The 18,150-nt window shown below is 42.6% G+C and overlaps 1 protein-coding gene across 1 annotated transcript; it reads right to left on the bottom strand.

The window, feature by feature from the left end:
* LOC134585800 (olfactory receptor 6B9-like) lies at positions 1 to 936 on the bottom strand. The gene has a single exon (XM_063441273.1). The coding sequence runs from the start codon at positions 934 to 936 to the stop codon at positions 1 to 3; it is 936 nt and encodes a 311-aa protein (XP_063297343.1).
* Between the last annotated feature and the right edge of the window lie 17,214 nt (positions 937 to 18,150).

Raw genomic sequence — 18,150 nt, 5'->3', positions numbered from 1 at the left:
TCATAGAGGTGTCCAAATTGTCTTTAAGAAACGAATAATTTTTATTTTTACGGCCTTTGTTCTGATACCATATATGAGAGGGTTGAGAAGTGGAGGAAATAGGACAAAACTAACAGAGAGCAGAATGTGGGCAAAAAGTGGGACCATGCTGCTATTGAGTCTAAAACGAACAAACAAAAAAAGAGCGCTCACCAGAAATATCGAAAAGTTGAGTAAGTGGGTCACCAGTGTATGTAAAGCTTTCCTATAGGACGTTTTGGTCAATTTTATGCAAATATGGAAGATCTGCAGATAAGAATAGGCAATTACTGATATTGTAAACATTAAAAAAATGATTGTTGCAATGAATGCATAGAGATTATTCACAGAAGAATCAAGACAAGACAAAATTATTAAAGACAGATTGTCACAAAATATATTTTTGATTTCATTTCCACAAAGAGGCGATCTGGCAGACAGAAGAACAGTTATCAGCACAGATGTGAAAGAAAATATAAAAGATCCAACAATGAGTTTCACCGTCTTACCAGTGGTCATCATCATAAGATACTGGAGAGGGTGCGAAACGGCTAAATATTGGTCGTAAGCCATGATTGTAAAAGTTAATACTTCAAACAAAGTGAAAGTCATAAGACAAAGAATTTGGATGTGGCAGTTCGTCCGTGAAACTGTTTTAGATGAAGTTAACAGATCACTAATTAACTTTGGATAAAAAGATGAGCTTCCGAAAATCCCATTGAGAGTCAAGTTGCAAATAAGAATGTACATGGGCTCATGGAGGCTTTCTTCACTCAAAATCACAAGCACAATTAAAATGCTCAGAAGAACAATAAATAAATATGTGACAATAGAGAACACACAGAACATGTATTGTAATCTTTGCAACTCTTCCAATCCAAGAAGAATAAGTTTGTCATCACTGGAGATATTTACCATCCTTGCTTTTTTATTTTTATTTTTCCCCAGTGTCCTGTTTAAAGAAAGTATTATGAAAGATATGATTTATTCATGCTATTGTTTACACATATCCCAGTAATTTATTGAAAAGAAACACTGAAACATATTTGCTTTGTCTATACGGTACACAAATGTAGAAGAGCTTTTATTAGAGTTAATTCGATGATGTTAGTATTTTGTAAATCTTTTAAATATCTGTAGAAACTATAGTATTCTGATGTCAGAGGAGAGAGGGAAAACGTGAGATAGAAAATCAAAGTCTAATGCTATTTAAAAGATAAATAAATTTAAAAATAATGAAGAGGTAAAACATGTTTAAAATAGATGCATTTTTGTTCAGAAAATCCCAACCATTAAGACTCACCTCACCTCCAGCCTTCTTTACAAATGGATTCATTATCAGTCTGCAAACCCACCATTTATAATATTTTAGCAGCATGTTTTCCCCCTGAGTTTTAACAAAATATTTTCTTTAGTGAAATCCCAGCAGATTAAAGATGAACTGTTGCTTCTCTGGCACTTTCACCATTCACTAAAACATTAACGATCACTCATAATGTTTCTAAAAACCTTTTTTTCATTTGATGCTTCATTTAAAAAAAAAAAAAAAAAAAAAAAAGAAATGTTAATTTTTTTAGCAAAAGACAGCACAATCCATTTATGTTCAAACAGAAAAAGATAAGTAATAGTTTTTTATTTTTTGGGGGGGTGGGGGGTCTGTCATCTAAACAATGACATAGTTAGCAATATGTTACCACATTTCCATCACATTGTAATAGGTAAACATAGGTCATATATGACTCGTAGAAGAAAGCAATACTTAAACAGCACTGGTATACAGAATATTTCCGAGTAACATATTGAAACATTGTGTTCGTACTTTCAAACTGAGTGGACACGTCTGTCACAAAAGGTGGTATGTCTAGTACTCTGGTGGATGTATATATATTAATAAGCCATATTGAGATCGATACTGTATTCGACTTGAACTCTGAGGTGTAGGTATGTGCATTTTCCACTTTCTACTGTGGAGCTGACCTGTGTGCTATCTATCGTGGACCTTATTCCTTGCCTTAATGTTTCACCTTGCCTGTTTGTTACTGTATTTGTGGCTTGCTTTTAGTATCTACGGTGTAACTGAGAACTTGAGTTGGCGGATAGCGGTCAGAAAGAGGGAAATAAAGAGGGTGGGGTGAAACCAGCCATTCCTCGTGCGATAGGAAGGAATACCAAAACCGTTTTATACTAGTAATGGACCGAAGTGGATTGTTTACCGCTCTCAACTTCCCTTGGGCATTGTGTCGGCAAAGTGTTGTCTGTAGGTATAGTTGGCTAAGTAGGGTGTTTCAAGGCCTAATTTTCCCATACTACATGCCTCCATCCGGCCATTGGTGGTATTTGGAGTATGTTTAACTCTTATCGTCCTACTAGTGATATGTGTCTTAAGATCTTGGTGGTATTTTGAATTCATGCATAGAGGCGTTGGTTGGGGAAAGACAATTTTGGCAATGTATGACAGGGCTGCTGTGAGAATATGAAAGATCATATACTTGATCGGTTTAGGATATGTGTCTTCAAAAATGAACAACAACAAAGAGGAAGGGGAGTTGGGTATAGCCACTAATCGATTCACTCACTGTAGCGAAAGCCACTTCGCCACTGTGGTTTGGAGGGGGCTGCTTGCCCGCCTCTTACCCTGTGACTACGGTCCCTGGGCGATTTGGCCCTTTATGCACGATATTTGGGCATACTGTGGGTTATTGGGCTGCCCCAGGATTATGGGCCCTCTCATCAGCTCATACGAAACTTAAACCCCATGGCGTTTGTGGCATCTAAACGCTGTTTGGATATGTTGAGCGCTCAGATCCAAGCCATCTGGGGATGGGTTGAATGTGGGGGTTCTGTTTAGTATAACAGGAGTTATGTATTTTTATGTCTTTTGGTGGTTGCTGGTAACATGTGCTTAATGGAGGCTGTGTTTGTCCCTGGATATAATTAAATCAGCTTCTCCATTGTCTCCAGGATAAAGGATTCTGGGAACTAGTTTGAGCTTCTAAAAACCATGCTTCCAGAAGGTCAAATGCACATTTGTACTAACTTTTGAACCCCTGGTCCAATTCGTATGATTTTTGAGTATGTTGTTCCCCCGAATGGATTGATTGTGTATATGTATTTTTATGCGAATGTGATGTATATTTTGGGAGTTATGAATGTTGTGTAAAAACTGTATTTTCCCTACCTAGGATAATTGTATTTTCCTGTGTGTACAGATAATTAGTTTGCAGGTAGAGGGGAGGGCTATGTGTGGGATGTAACTATTGTGTGATTGGTTAATGTACGTTACTGTGTGTGTCCCTCCCCTTCATGGGAGCACCTAATAAAAAGGGCTGCAAGCTAGCAGCCAGAGAGTTCTATTTTTACCCTCAACTTGAGTCCTGTCTCTTATTGGGGGAATCTGCTACAAGGGATTGCTATGCTAGGCATATTCCCTTGCTATAATCACTGAGCTCTTGTAAGAGCTTGTTCCTGCTTCGTTCTGAAGGGAGATAGCTGCAGCCTGCGGTGCTTATGGTGTCTGGTGGAGTGCTTGGAGTCCTCTGGAAGCGCTAGGAGCATCTTTCAACGGAGGTACCCAGTCGGGGTGCCAGTGGATCCGTTACATTGGTGGCAAGCGGTGGGATGGCGTCCTAGTGTGAGGAGAAGCAGCTCAGAGACACCGGTAACGTGTGGAGTTGTGCAGCGTCCCTATCTTCAGCAACATAATGGAACCAGCAGTGGCTACAGCAAGCATGGCGTATAGCTACTCCGTACTAGAGTTTGGCACGATGGTAGGGTTGCGCCTGAAGTTTTACGGACCCAATCCAGAGGAGAAATACGTGCGGTTCGTTTGGGACATGGTGACCCGGAACCTACAACACAGGGCGTTGAGGGAAGGCCAGTGGGCACGTTGGGAGAAACTCCAGCCACAGGTAGAGTGGGACGAGGAAGAAACCGAGGTGGCCGGTGGAGATGGGACCGAGGTCTCTCTACCGGCCCTACAGGGATGCTGGGCACCCGGCCCAGATCCCCAGCGGCAGTATGTTTTACAGGGAGGGGAGACAGTCGGTCTCACTCCCCAGCGGCAGAATGTGTTATTGGAGGAAGAGACAACCGGTCTCCCTCCCCAACAGCAACCAGAGGTACCCGAGGTAGAGGACCTCATAGACTGGTCCTGGGAGGACCCCCTGCAGGCAGGTGGAGATGGGACCGAGATCTCTCCACCGGCCCTACAGGGATGCTGGGCAACCGGCCCAGATCCCCAACTAGAGCTGGAGTTACAGAAAGTGGAGAGCATTGACCTCCCCCCCCAGCAGCAGCCGGAGTACCAGGGGGAGGTAAGTGATATTTCTCCTCCCCAGTCAACTCCTTTGTTCCCTGACCCCCCAGCAGAAGAGCTGGCAACTGGGCAGAGCGCCGCTGGCCTCTGTCCTCCCTTGTTTCCTTCCCCTGAGCCTGACTTTCTACAGGCTGCCTCAGCGGAAGAGCTGGCAACTGGGCAGAGTGCCGCTGGCCTCTGTCCTTCCTTTTTTCCTTACCCTGAGACTACCCCAGCTCTGACCCCGGAGCAGAGCACATCGGGCATCTGGCCCCCAAGTACTCACAGCCGTTTGCCCAGCAAGGCCGAGGGTGCCACAGTTTCACCCCACAACTTGGGACCTACAGGCCAGTATGACTTATTGTTGGGGGGCTATTCTGTGAATTCTTTATTGTGGGGGGGCTACACTGCTAAATTTGTTTTGTGGGTTAGACCCTCTGTGAACTATGTACCGTGGGTGGGCCATTCTGTGAATTCTTTATTGTGGGGGGGCTACACTGCTAAATTTGTTTTGTGGGTGGGCTACTCTGCTAATTTTGTTTTATGGGTGGGCTGCCCGACTAATCTAGGTACTGACCGGCAGAAGGTCAGGTACCTGGTTAGTCTACCCCCGAATGGGAAGATATGTAGCGAAAGCCACTTCGCCACTGTGGTTTGGAGGGGGCTGCTTGCCCGCCTCTTACCCTGTGACTACGGTCCCTGGGCGATTTGGCCCTTTATGCACGATATTTGGGCATACTGTGGGTTATTGGGCTGCCCCAGGATTATGGGCCCTCTCATCAGCTCATACGAAACTTAAACCCCATGGCGTTTGTGGCATCTAAACGCTGTTTGGATATGTTGAGCGCTCAGATCCAAGCCATCTGGGGATGGGTTGAATGTGGGGGTTCTGTTTAGTATAACAGGAGTTATGTATTTTTATGTCTTTTGGTGGTTGCTGGTAACATGTGCTTAATGGAGGCTGTGTTTGTCCCTGGATATAATTAAATCAGCTTCTCCATTGTCTCCAGGATAGAGGATTCTGGGAACTAGTTTGAGCTTCTAAAAACCATGCTTCCAGAAGGTCAAATGCACATTTGTACTAACTTTTGAACCCCTGGTCCAATTCGTATGATTTTTGAGTATGTTGTTCCCCCGAATGGATTGATTGTGTATATGTATTTTTATGCGAATGTGATGTATATTTTGGGAGTTATGAATGTTGTGTAAAAACTGTATTTTCCCTACCTAGGATAATTGTATTTTCCTGTGTGTACAGATAATTAGTTTGCAGGTAGAGGGGAGGGCTATGTGTGGGATGTAACTATTGTGTGATTGGTTAATGTACGTTACTGTGTGTGTCCCTCCCCTTCATGGGAGCACCTAATAAAAAGGGCTGCAAGCTAGCAGCCAGAGAGTTCTATTTTTACCCTCAACTTGAGTCCTGTCTCTTATTGGGGGAATCTGCTACAAGGGATTGCTATGCTAGGCATATTCCCTTGCTATAATCACTGAGCTCTTGTAAGAGCTTGTTCCTGCTTCGTTCTGAAGGGAGATAGCTGCAGCCTGCGGTGCTTATGGTGTCTGGTGGAGTGCTTGGAGTCCTCTGGAAGCGCTAGGAGCATCTTTCAACGGAGGTACCCAGTCGGGGTGCCAGTGGATCCGTTACACTCACCTTAATAACCTCACCTGGATTAACTAATTAGGAGGCTTGATAAATCTATTCCCAGCACACAACAGGGCCTTGACATTGAAGTCTATGCTCTGATAAAGAATCTCTGTTCCTGGTAATATCCTGTATTTTATCGACATGATTTCATTCTGTAGAGAACTTACCTGCAGTGCCTCATCCTGTAATCATCTGCATTTCCTCATACTGAAAGGCACTAACCTGCATTACTTCATCCTGAACTTGCCTGAATTACATCTTACCGAAATACTTTCCTTATCAGCTTCCATGAATCCTGATTTGTGGCGTATTGCCTTCATTGAAGAATCTTAACTGCTTCAATTGCTGCATCACTACATGATCTTGTAAGCAACCTGCATTATATAATTTTGGAATATACCTACCTGTTTCAACCTCTACAACTCTGCATGATCCTGTATTGCCTTATCCTAAAAGGTATTTACCTATAACTAGCTGCATTGCAAAGTATCCTGGAAACCCATAACTACTTGGTATAACTTCAAGCCTGCTTGTATACAAAAGACTTTATTCATTTACTTTCTTAAGATCTTGTTTGTGGCATATCGCCTAAACCCTGTTTTTCTCAAAGTCTCCTGTTTGTGGCAGACTGCCCTTTATTCTTTATCTTCATTAAATTTGTTATGTCTAATATGACAAATAAAGTTTTAACCAATAACCCTTGCAATCGTCTCCTCTCTGACCTGCTCAGGAGCATGACATCATGTTTGCTATACGGGTCGGGACCATATACCAGTGATAGAATATTTTTCTTGAAAGTTACATGTGGGATGTACACGAAGTCAATCGCTTGTATGTATTTATAGCCCTTAGCCATGCGGTCTCTGCCATCTTGTGACCTAGGTCTTTTTCCCAGGCCTGCACACAGTGCAGGGTTCGTATTTTATTTCTCTGGCTGGTTTTAGTAGAGTATAAATGGTAGATATCGTTATTTTTTACTGGTGATAGGGCCATGTAGAATTTTTCAAAGTTTGTCAGCGTCTTGAATGGAGACAAAGAGGGTATCTCCACATGGGCGTGCCACCAAGATTGTAATTGTACGTGTGAGAAGCTTGCCGTGTTAGACAGTGTGTATTTATCTTACAGTTGTTCAATTTTCTTCAGTTTCCCATTAAGTTGCAATTCATAAATGTACTTAACACCACATCTATTCCAAATCCTAAAGTTAAATCCAGGCATTAAAACAGACAAAACTGATAGGGATGTGGCTAGAGAGGTAGGGTGGCAGCTGCACAAAAGCCTTCGGGATCGGTCCCATACCGCTATTGTGTTTAAGGTGGTAGGGAGTGCCTGAGCTAGACTGGGCTTTTGGTGGGAGGGTATCCATATCAAGCTATTGATACCACATGATTATGTCCAAAATGGTTCAAAATGGACCCATTGTGGTGGGATATTGACCTGGTTAGCTGACACAAGGATATTTAGGATGGCTGCTTTGTATGGATATTGGGGAGGCTCTTTCCACCCTTACAAACATGTTTATAGAGTGTTGAAAGAGCTAAGTTGTTTTCCATTTCAGATGAACAAATGGATTTGTTTTTGGAGAGTTCTAAAAAATGCTGTCAGGACATTGGGACTGTTCGGAGCATATATTGCAGCGTTGGCAAGATTATCAGCAGCTATACATCCCGACTAGGAGATTAATTTGTTACTCCAATTATGTAGTGTGTTAGTTATTTCTTTGCTCAACTTTACGTAGTTTAAATGATACAATGTGGACAAATTGAAGGGGAGAATGACACCTAGAAAAGTGAGATGGAGTGAACTACTGGCAGGGAGGTGAGGGGGTTTGTGAGTAACAATAAGATACAATAATTAATACAGAAAATAATAATAAAACAGGTGATAAACTCTGTAAGTACAATCATCCAGTGGGATATGAGTAATAACTCATCAGTTTATGTACAATTTATTATTATATACAATCAAATATTTACAACATAGCAATAATCCGGTCAAGAACAAACTACGAAATAAGATTATAATTGATTCTGATGTTTTCTTCCCATAAAAGCCACTCTTGTTTCAAAATTTCAGTTTTTGGTGTTGGTAAGCGGAAAGCTAGTTTGCAGCGTCTATTTTCAAATATGTATTGTATGACCTCATTTATGTGTGGTGGTTAATAGCTTTCCAGTGTCAGGTGATAATTGTCGTTGCAGAAATTAGAATATGGCCTAGTATCATTTTTTTATAATTTGGTAAATTTATGAGGATTTGCTTGAAGAGACAAAGTTCTGGTGTCAAATTATCAATTGAATTGCCAACAGTTTTAACTAATTTATTTATCAATTTCTAATAAGGTCTAATTTTGGGGCACGAACACAGCATGTGACACAAAGATCCCCTTTGTCCACACCCCCTCCAGCATGTATTTGTATGTGATGAATTCAATTAGTGTAATCTGGAGGGAGTAAGGTACCATAGAAACATAGAAAAATAGAATGTGACGGCAGATAAGAACAATTCGGCCCATCTGGTCTGCCCAATTTTCTAAATACTTTCATTAGTCTCTGGCCTTATCTTAAGTCTAGGATAGCCTTATGCCTATCCCACTCATGCTTACACTCCCTCACTGTATTGACCTCTACCATTTCAGTTGAAAGGCTATTCCATGCATCCACTAGCTTCACTGTAAAGTAATACTGTATACTAAAGTGTCATCCACAGCTCTGTCATCCCACTTCCATCCTCCCTCCCCCAGAAAAATGAGCATTTCATTAAAAAAAAAAAGTTATTTCTAACATTCATTTCAGCCTAAGAATAAAGTAATTGCTGTGAACAGACATGGAGCACGACTGTGACATAGCAAGCATATTGATCGCTTTCCAACATGTTTTGATTAAAGCTGTTTTGACAGCGGGGTGTCGAAAAGCAAACTGATTGACAGACTTCCACTCACGTGACCAACCCAAATGTAGTTGGCAATGGTATAAAATGTTATAATGGGACTCTAAATGTGCCACACACTGTGTAATACCCCTCAATGCATTTACAAAGTTAAACCATTCTGTGATGTTAAATGTTTTACCCAGTTATCCCTCCAATTTTATCATGGAATCAAATGTTTTTTTTAGCTCCCCGGCCAAATGAGTGTAGCATATAGGAATGACTCCTTTCCGAGCAGGATGCGAATAGTATAGTTTTTCTAATTTTGATCATTCCAGTTTACTTTGGTTCGGATGCTGTCTTGAAAGGCCACAATTAACAATAATAAGATTAATTATTTTGTTGTATATTATTTCATCAGGAATGTTCAAATCAAATTTGTTTTTCATTTAGTCAAATTTGCTATTTTTGTTTAATGTAAAGAAATTATCACTGTGTGTAATTGAATGTGATGTCTAGTAATCTAAATCTAAGATTACATTAAAACTGATAATGGAGTTGCCCTAGACCAAATTGCAAAGGTTTTAATTTGTTAATATAATATGTTCCATGATTTTATAGTAATTTTGGTGGATGGGTACATATTTATGTAACGTGGTCATCGAGATGGAGGAAGCCATACTATTTCTTTAATAAGATGAGGAACATTGTTGCTGTCTCCATCTCGAGCCATTGGGGCTGTCCAGTGTCTAAATTAATTTTTTATGCAGCAGCTGCATTGGTAGTGTAAAAATAATGAGCAAAGTCTGGCAAACCCATACCCCCAAATACCCTAGGTTTTTGCAATATGGAAAACGTGATTCTTGCCCGTTTCCTATTCCAAATAAATGTCAAAAGGGTAAAGAGAACTTTTCTACAAAATTATAGAGGAATAGTAAAGGGTATGATTCTAATAAGATAAAATATATTTTTGGAAGTATATTCATTTTAACCGAATTGATCCTACCTAACCATGATATTTGCGTGGGCCAGACTTTTCCTAAGTAGTTTTCATGCACCCTAGCCAGGTTTTTGCAAAAATCGATAACTAAATAGGAAATGTAAGAGTCTCTTCAATCAAAGTCACACTGTTTTGTTTTTTTTTTAAATATCCAATTCAAACCATGGTATAAAAAAGGGGAGTGCTTGCGTTTTTTTGGTATTTAATTTGTAATAGGAAATGTCACCAAATTCTTGCAAGATAGACATTAAGGATGTAATTGAGTACATAGGATTTTTTAGTGATAACATAATGTCATCTGCAAATAGACCAATTTTATGAATTTTGTAATTTAAATTTTTCTAGGACCGTCTGCAGGAAAAAACAGTGCAGACAGTCAAAAGTTTTCTCCGCATCGAGTGACGGTATCAGACTGTTTTGTGAGCTTCTATGCATGCTGTGAAGAAGTGCTAGAGCTTTACATGTCCCATCTGCACCTTGTCCACCACTGATGAAGCCCATTTGGTCAGAATGGTTAATGGTTGGTAAAATCGTGGTAAGTCTGTTAGCAAAACTTTTGGCAAGTATCTTGACATCCGAATTTAGTAGTGAGATGGGCCCTTAAATTTTCACATTTGGTTCGTGATTTACCTGGCTTGGATAAGGTAGCTACTCGCGGATAGCCACTTAGTCTCCAGCATCTCATTAGGATCAGGATCCTGTTCTGACAAGCAAGACTTTTGTTCTGTATATCCTGTATCATTTAAAAAAACAAGTTTCTACATTGATTTTGTTTTACCACTTGTGGCCTCCCTTGCCTCTAGTTTGACCACTCACCTTATCATTCTCACCTGACTAGACTAATTGGGTTCCTACAAACGGTAACACCCAACACACCACTTGGCCTTGACATTGAAGTTGATGATTGTCTGAGAGAGACTTTATATCCTGCCTTATGAGTTAACCTGTGGACATTCCTTATTGGCTTCATAACCTGCTATGCTCACCAACCTGCTCCAAACTTACCTGTACAACTCATTCATTCTTGCATTATCTTCCAACCTGCAGCATAATAACCTGAACAACCTATATTCCTGCTGAACATTCAACTTGTTTAAATCAATACTGAACTTTAACGGGACACTCCAGGCACCCAGACCACTTCTGCCCATTGGAGTGGTCTGGGTGCCAACTCCCACTGGCTGCTCACTGTTAAATAATTTTTTTTAAAAATGGGTCCCCCCTCCCGAGCCCCCACCCGCGACGCGCGAGTGGGGGCTTTTAAACTAAAGGGGGGGCTATTGCCTTCCCCGGCCCCCACCGCTGAGCGGCGGGTGGGGGCCCTAAAGTAAAATAATGGGGGGGACCTATTGTCCTCCCCCCCGGCCCCCCACCCCTGAGCGGTGGGTGGGGGCCCTAAAATACTAATTAGGGGGGGACCTAATGTCCTCCCCCCTAGCCCCCACCCCTGAGCGGTGGGTGGGGGCCCTAAAATACTAATTGGGGGGGACCTAATGTCCTGCCCCCTGGCCCCCACCCCTGAGTGGTGGGTGGGGGCCCTAAATAAAAAAATAACCCCCCTCCCCAAACCCCTAGTCATCCCCCTCCCCCAAAAAATGAACCCCTACCTACCCCCCTCACCCTAAAAATAATGAGGGGGGCTCATTTAACTAAGTACCTGAAAAAAAAAAAACGTACCATTTGATGTTTTCCTGGCGAGGGCTCCGCGCAGACTGAGCTCTGAAGGGCGGGGGAAGGCTTATAAAGCCTTGCCCTGCCCTGAAATTAAGCTCAGGGCACTCTGATTGATGGATTTAAGCCATCCAATCAGAGTGCTCTGACAGGTAAATGAAGAGACTGACAGGTAAGTCTCTACATTTACCTGTCACGGCACTCTGATTGGTTGGCTTGAAATCCACCAATCAGAGTGCTCTGTGTCATTTTACACAGCGTGGGAAAGTTCTTTGGAATTTTCCCACGCTGTGTAATTTTACTCATAACACTCTGATTGGCTACTTAATCCACCAATCAGAGAGTTATGAGTCAAATTACACAGCGTGGGAAAATTCCAAAGAACTTTCCCACGCTTTGTAAAATGACACAGAGCACTCTGATTGGTGGATTTCAAACCAACCAATCAGAGTGCTGTGACAGTCAAATGTAGGGCCCCCACCCACCGCTCAGGGGTGGGGGCCAGGGGGGAGGACATTAGGTCTCCCCCCTAATTAGTATTTTAGGGCCTCCACCCACTGCTCAGGGGTGGGGGCCAGGGGGGAGGACATTAGGTCCTCCCCCCTCATTCTAATTTAGGTCCCCCACGCACCGCTCAGGGGTGGGAGCCCGGGGGGATGACATTAGGTCCCCTCCCTAATTAGTATTTTAGGGCCTCCACCCACCGCTCAAGGGTGGGGGCCAGGGGGGAGGACATTAGGTCCCCCCCTAATTAGTATTTTAGGGCCCCCACCCACCGCCCAGGGGAGGGGGCCAGGGGGGAGGACATTAGGTCCTCCCCCTCATTCTAATTTAGGGCCCCCACCCACCGCTCAGGGGTGGGGGCCAGGAGGGAGGACATTAGGTCCCCCCATTACTTTACTTTAGGGCCCCCACCCACCATTGAGGGGTAAGGGCCCATGGAGGGGGGCAATAGGTCCCCCCTTCAGGTTAGGAGGGGGAGGGGGGATGTTTTTTTTGTTTTGTTTTGTTTTTACAGTGAGCAGCCACAGGCTGCTCACTTTTTTTTTTTTTTTTTTATTCTTTATTTGTTCACTCTGCATGCAAGTAATACAACAAGTGGGCTACCGCCCTATCCTTGAAGCAGACAGTTAGTACAATATTCACATTGGCTTCGGTAAGAAAAAATGCAGAGTGAGGATTTTTGTTTTAGTAACAGGACAGTACAGTGCGCAAATGTTGCAGTTGGGGTTGGAGTAATTTGCGCCATGAGAGAGTGTTCCTCGTTAAATCAGGGAACAAGGAGATCTGGGAGTCCTCAAATATCAACGGGGATCTCCCCCGGGCTGCTGCCAGCAGAGTAGCCTTGTCCTGAAGAGACTGGAACCGTACTATAAGGTCCGCGGTGGCCGTGGGTGGTGCTGCTGCGGGTTTCGGCAAACGGAAAAGTCCGTCCAATTTTATATTTTTGGCCTGCTTAGGCTGTAGCAGCGTAGCCAGTAGGCGCCTAATGTAGTGTGGGAGGTCAGGTAATCCGACGGTTTCAGGCACCCCTCTAATCTTAAGATTATGTTTCCTTCTGTAATCCTCCAAGGCTTCCACTTTTTCACCGGTGCTGATTTGCTGCTTTTGGAGGTCAGAGACCTTTTGTTCCAAAGTGCTTAGCTAGGTGTCCCGAGTATTTGCCGTGGTCTCGAGAAGGTCAAGCCTCGTGTTTGCGCCCGCAATGGCGTCCTTAAAGCAGGCTATGTCCTTAGCTAAGTTCTGCCTAAGTTCGGCGAACATACTCTTTAGGAGGTCTGCAGTGACTGGATCACCCGGCGGAGGCGGTTTGGTCGTTCGCCCCACAGGTCTGTTCAGGGAAGATCCCTCTCCCGTGTCAGTATAACCGTCGTCAGAGGAGTCCGAGAATCCTTCTTCCCCAGCGCCATTTTCTCCCATGCGGCTTTCTGAGAGCTCCGCAGGAGTTCGCCAATGTCATGGCTAGCAGGAGCTTTGTCCGCCCTGGGTTTTTTGTTTTTCCTGTCCATCTTGATGTCTGCGATGTCAGTGTAAGTTGTGGGTAGGTAAGTGCCTAATTTCCACCAAAAAGTCAGTTATTTTGCCCGTTATGGCACAGAGCCTTCTGAGGTGCGTCTGCTCTGTTCGGCAGCGGGCTCCCCCGCCTGGCTGCTCACTTTTTAATAGACATGCCCCTACTCACGGTATAGCGAGTAGGGGCATAATTTACTGTAATCTTTACTTAGTATTAGTAAATTTGGCTGAAAGACCAATTCAGGTCTTTCAGCCTTTTAGTAGATAGCTCCCTAATATCGTGGGAATTAGGGAGTTATCTACTTATTCATTCCTGTCATTACATGACTGGCTAAGTAACTTACATTTTATATGAATGTATGTTAGTTGATTGTTGTAAGTGTTGCAGATGCTTACCGCTGAATCCTGGCTATGTTTGTATACTTTTTATTTAAAATTGTATACAGTGTAACATTCTTTTTCTTCCACTGGGTAAGTATATTAGTACTTAGGCAATACTGTGCTTCGGAAGTTCGGCAACTTCGGAACTTCGGCACTTTGGAAATTCGTTAATTTCGGAACTTCGGCACCTTGGAAATTCGGCACTTCGGCTATTCGGACATTTGGAAGTACCCAAATGTTCGAATTGCCCGAAATTCGTCCGAATTCATATTCGGCCCGAAACGAATTGCACATGTCTAGGGTTTAGTTACATTATATGATCATACATTGCATAAGCCTGCCAACTACTTCAAAGTACCCCATATTCAGCAGGTCCTATCCTAGTAGCAGCCTATTGCTTGCTCTTATGAGATTAATCCACTTACTTGGGAAATACTTCCTTACTGGGAATTTCTGCAAGTCAATGCTAAATAGGGTCCTGGAATGAGGCACCTGTAACAGGGAGGGGTGCAAATCCAAGGAGTTGGCCTGGGACTCCCAAATATATAAAAGAAACCAAGAGGGCTGCAGAATCCAGATTCTGTATTTTGTATATTTTGGCCCCAGCAGCACCCTATAATGTATGCATGTATAGGTGAGTGCAGCCCTCTTGGTTTCATATATATATATATATATATATATATATATATAATATATATATATATATATATATATATATATATATATATATATATATATATATATATATATGTGTGTGTGTGTATATATATACAGGGAGTGCAGAATTATTAGGCAAGTTGTATTTTTGAGGATTAATTTTATTATTGAACAAAAACCATGTTCTCAATGAACCCAAAAAACTCATTAATATCAAAGCTGAATATTTTTGGAAGTAGTTTTTAGTTTGTTTTTAGTATTAGCTATTTTAGGGGGATATCTGTGTGTGCAGGTGACTATTACTGTGCATAATTATTAGGCAACTTAACAAAAAACAAATATATACCCATTTCAATTATTTATTTTTACCAGTGAAACCAATATAACATCTCAACATTCACAAATATACATTTCTGACATTCAAAAACATAACAAAAACAAATCAGTGACCAATATAGCCACCTTTCTTTGCAAGGACACTCAAAAGCCTGCCATCCATGGATTCTGTCAGTGTTTTGATCTGTTCACCATCAACATTGCGTGCAGCAGCAACCACAGCCTCCCAGACACTGTTCAGAGAGGTGTACTGTTTTCCCTCCTTGTAAATCTCACATTTGATGATGGACCACAGGTTCTCAATGGGGTTCAGATCAGGTGAACAAGGAGGCCATGTCATTAGATTTTCTTCTTTTATACCCTTTCTTGCCAGCCACGCTGTGGAGTACTTGGACGCGTGTGATGGTGCATTGTCCTGCATGAAAATCATGTTTTTCTTGAAGGATGCAGACTTCTTCCTGTACCACTGCTTGAAGAAGGTGTCTTCCAGAAACTGGCAGTAGGACTGGGAGTTGAGCTTGACTCCATCCTCAACCCGAAAAGGCCCCACAAGCTCATCTTTGATGATACCAGCCCAAACCAGTACTCCACCTCCACCTTGCTGGCGTCTGAGTCGGACTGGAGCTCTCTGCCCTTTACCAATCCAGCCACGGGCCCATCCATCTGGCCCATCAAGACTCACTCTCATTTCATCGGTCCATAAAACCTTAGAAAAATCAGTCTTGAGATATTTCTTGGCCCAGTCTTGACATTTCAGCTTGTGTGTCTTGTTCAGTGGTGGTCGTCTTTCAGCCTTTCTTACCTTGGCCATGTCTCTGAGTATTGCACACCTTGTGCTTTTGGGCACTCCAGTGATGTTGCAGCTCTGAAATATGGCCAAACTGGTGGCAAGTGGCATCTTGGCAGCTGCACGCTTGACTTTTCTCAGTTCATGGGCAGTTATTTTGCGCCTTGGTCTTTCCACACGCTTCTTGCGACCCTGTTGACTATTTTGAATGAAACGCTTGATTGTTCGATGATCACGCTTCAGAAGCTTTGCAATTTTAAGAGTGCTGCATCCCTCTGCAAGATATCTCACTATTTTTTGACTTTTCTGAGCCTGTCAAGTCCTTCTTTTGACCCATTTTGCCAAAGGAAAGGAAGTTGCCTAATAATTATGCACACCTGATATAGGGTGTTGATGTCATTAGACCACACCCCTTCTCATTACAGAGATGCACATCACCTAATATGCTTAATTGGTAGTAGGCTTTCGAGCCTATACAGCTTGGAGTAAGACAACATGCATAAAGAGGATGATGTGGTCAAAATACTCATTTGCCTAATAATTCTGCACTCCCTGTATATATATATATATATATATTTATTTAATAGGGGATGAACTCAACGCACCCTGTTACTCTTAGGTGACACTTCACGTGTACAACTGTGCATTTATTAAACATATGCTAAACAGAAACTAGTGCTAGACATTTTCTCAGCTAAATGACCACATGTGCAGGTAAGCGCACAATTTTTAGGAAAAGCAGTATACTTGCAAAGTTCCCTTGGAGCCACGAGCTGGGGATCAATCTTTATCCAGTCGTTTCGGTGACTACATTTGTTGTGTTCTCTCTGACACTGGCAGGTTCCACTGTTGCAGGAGCCTGACATTTTCCTCTACAGTCTGAATGACCAGGTTATTCCCATTTCTTGAGACAATCAGGTGGCTTGGGAGCCCCACCGATAAATTATGCGATGTTCCCGTAGGGTCTCCGTGATACGCTGGTATGTTTTCCGCTGCCGCTGCCTCATCGTTCGGCTCCTCCATAGGATAAGCTCTTTTATTTGAAAATAATGTGCTTTCAGTAGGAAATCTCTTGGCAGTGAGGCAGAGATCGATTGGGGTTTTTGAACCCTATGTAGGCGGTCAAGAAGCAGCATGTTGGACAGTATTTTGGGAATCAGGATCCTAAAGAAATTGTGCACAAACGCTGGTATGTCTGCTATTTGGACCATTTCTGGGATTCCCCTCATTAGAAGGTTGCTTCGTCATTACCGATCATCAAGATCCATGATTTTAGCTCCACATTGTGTGCAGCATGATGGATCTTATCTGCAGCATGATTTTGAGCATCCACTATCTCCTCCATCTTGGATTCCACATGCGTAAGAGAGCCCAAGTCTTGCAGGTCTCTCTTAATTTCAGTCACACTTGATTGCCATATAGGAATGAGCTTGCTGGACTGTTGATCCAGTGCTTTTTGTTGGAAGGAGGCTATAAGGGGCTCTGCTTCCGAGGATACCTCTGTATCTAAGCTTGAGCTGCACCTGCCGTTGTTATCAACGCCATCTTGTAGGCCCTAGTCTGCGATTCGCAATGCTTTGGACCATTTTTTGTCCAATGAAATTGAGTTTGTTCAACTTGTCTTGGTGCTTGCAGGTTTTGGCATGCGAAACCTCCTCTTTGTTAGAGTGGTCAGCACTTTGACGCGGTTTCGCCAAGTTAATGGTACAGAGCTAAAGGTGTCTCTTAAACTACGTTTTGAATTTATTACCAACTTTTACTCCTTTAGTGTATTATATCACTGTTTTAGCCCTTTGTGTGTCTTACACCTACCTTGTGTGTCTCCTACAAATCTCTTGTGTATCTCTTACTCACCCAGCCCCGTGTGTACCTCTTACATCCCGATTGCGCGTCTTTTTCTTTCCCCAGCCCCCTTCTGTATCACTTTCTCATACCAGCCCCTTTATGTGTACTCCCTCAGCCCTGTTGTGTTTCTTTCATCATAGCTGTCCCTTTGTGTTTTTTGTTTCTTCCACATAGGTTGTCTCTTTCTCCTCCCCAGTCCCTTTGTGTGTGTGTGTGTGTGTGTGTGTGTATGTGTGTGTGTGTCTTGCTTACTCAACTCTTGTTGTAGAACAGGATTGCAGACTGTGGTAGAGGTCTTCTTTATCCTCTACCTGGTCGATTCTAATTTTTTTTATAATTATATAAATAAATATTTGTTTAATATTATTGCTTTGTAAAGGATTCGGATGCAAAAAGTTTGAATTTAAACCAGACACTAGATCCAATTAACTTGACGTGGTCATGGTGCCTGGATCTATGGCATAACGTCAGTCCATTGAAGAAAATTTGGACTTGTTCTCACAGTCTTGTCACATATTAACAGGAAAAGTGCCACTGCTTAGTATAGCGATCCTCTATGGTCCCTGGTGATCCGTGACATGCATAGAACGGAATAGCAATCATGTATTAGTTTTTATTTACAAAATATATAGGCA

This window comes from Pelobates fuscus, chromosome 1, assembly GCF_036172605.1.
Source record: "Pelobates fuscus isolate aPelFus1 chromosome 1, aPelFus1.pri, whole genome shotgun sequence".
NCBI classification, from domain to species: Eukaryota; Metazoa; Chordata; class Amphibia; order Anura; family Pelobatidae; genus Pelobates; species Pelobates fuscus.
This window is presented reverse-complemented; position numbering and strand designations above follow the sequence as displayed.

Excerpts from the sequence above, each read along its gene's own strand:
- LOC134585800 (XM_063441273.1), bottom strand. The coding sequence starts at position 936 with ATGGTAAATATCTCCAGTGATGACAAACTTATTCTTCTTGGATTGGAA.